The 1,521-nt window shown below is 46.7% G+C and overlaps 1 protein-coding gene across 3 annotated transcripts in view; it reads left to right on the forward strand.

Annotated features, from left to right (window-relative positions):
• Positions 1–1,521, forward strand: part of LOC109544878 (bestrophin-1) — a gene marked incomplete at its 3' end in the record, with an annotated part of 20,626 nt that extends 19,105 nt beyond the window's left edge. For 2 of the 3 annotated variants that reach the window (XM_019915290.2, XM_048669055.1), the window contains 2 exon segments: positions 303–523; positions 723–1,521. In XM_019915290.2, the coding sequence (XP_019770849.2) occupies positions 303–523; positions 723–1,439 (938 nt within the window). 3 annotated transcript variants of the gene reach the window in all.

Consider the following 1,521-nt stretch of genomic DNA (forward strand, 5'->3'; position numbering starts at 1 on the left):
TTTTGCAATAATCTTGCGCCACCCTTGCACAAAACGACGATCATTTTTCTAAGTTCATAAACAACAGAAGACTGTATTTTTCTACATAACCCCCCCCTGACTTTAAAGCTGGATGAGTGGCTCCCACTGCAGCTCGCACTAAATTTGGCTCTAACTCGTATTTTCGTCAAAGTGTAAAATACAAATTTGTATATCGTTTATTTCATAACGAAATAATCTCTCATCTCGATTATGAAATAATCTATCAGCTTCCGTGCTGCGTGTTGAATAAAAGCAATGGTAATGATGATGATATTTTCCAGATCAAAAGTTTGCCGGTACATCTGCAATGCACATAAAGAACAGACCGAGGATTCCTACGCCCGATGTGACCAAGGAGGTGCTCGAACGGGAAAACCAATTCCGCCAAGTTCCTTTGTCGACCAACAATAATATTCCGGTGTCGTCGGCCAGCCTCACCCTGATGCCCCAACAGTTGTCTGGATATCCAGGCTACAATTCAAACGATTTTCCAGTCGTTCAGGTACAGGAATTTTTTTAAACACTACCGAACCCGGTTTAGAAGCGCACTTCCTTGGCAAGTTGCACAAGTTTCACTGGTGCTCATCCAGATTTGTTTGTTAAGTCCCATCCTTAGCATGCATGAACTCAACCCAATGCTTTTAGAATAAGTAAGTAGTCCATCCTTTTGACTGTTGCATCACCGAACAATTTGGTTGCAGGTCGTCTTGTCACCGATTCAAGAGCTAGATGGTAGTGGATCTGTAAATAATACACTTCATGCTCATTCACCTGGCACCGCAGCTTTGGCACAAGCAGTGCTTTCACCCACTTTGGGGCCTTTATTGACCTCGCCCGTTAGCGTTCCAATGACCGTTTCACAACTCACTCAACTAGGGTTTAATTCCGCACGCAACAGTCCTCTATTTGCTCGCGCCCTCGATGCTCAGAATGTACAAAATCCGACTTTTATCCAGGCATTCGAGCCGCATCATCCGGTCAGTCCGGTGGCGCCCCTCACTTTAACCGAGCTGACCAATGATTTGCAAGCACATCTGGATGTGGACCATCATGGATCGTCTGGCGATTCGGACTTTTCACATCAGTCGAAGGACTCGATTGGTTCGGGCGTGTCTACCAGTACAGCCTCAGTGACTTCGAAACGGTCGCTAGAGGCTCAGGGTGCCTTCGATCAACCGCCCTCTTTAACAATGAATATTATGAGCGAGAAGGCGCCAGTCTTGCCAACGCTGTCGAACTCATCCAAGCTGAGTACTGTGGAGGAGGCGGAGAAAGTGAGTGGACTTAGTCCGAGCGCTTCAGCTCCCAACTCACTGAACTCCTTGGGAGGAGCGCAGGGCGCAGAGACGCCGAAAGTGAGGAAAGTTTCCGTAACGCCTACAGCCTCCGCGCCGAAACGAGGTGAAGTTTATGTGTGATGAACTGCAGGTGGTTGAAGTGGAATAATCCAGGAAGCAGAAATGTGATTATGCAATATTACATGGAATGATTCAGTCCGAA

Source organism: Dendroctonus ponderosae, unplaced genomic scaffold, assembly GCF_020466585.1.
Source record: "Dendroctonus ponderosae isolate FM_Combo_2020 unplaced genomic scaffold, Dpon_F_20191213v2 Dpon_F_20191213_8, whole genome shotgun sequence".
Classification (NCBI taxonomy): Eukaryota; Metazoa; Arthropoda; class Insecta; order Coleoptera; family Curculionidae; genus Dendroctonus; species Dendroctonus ponderosae.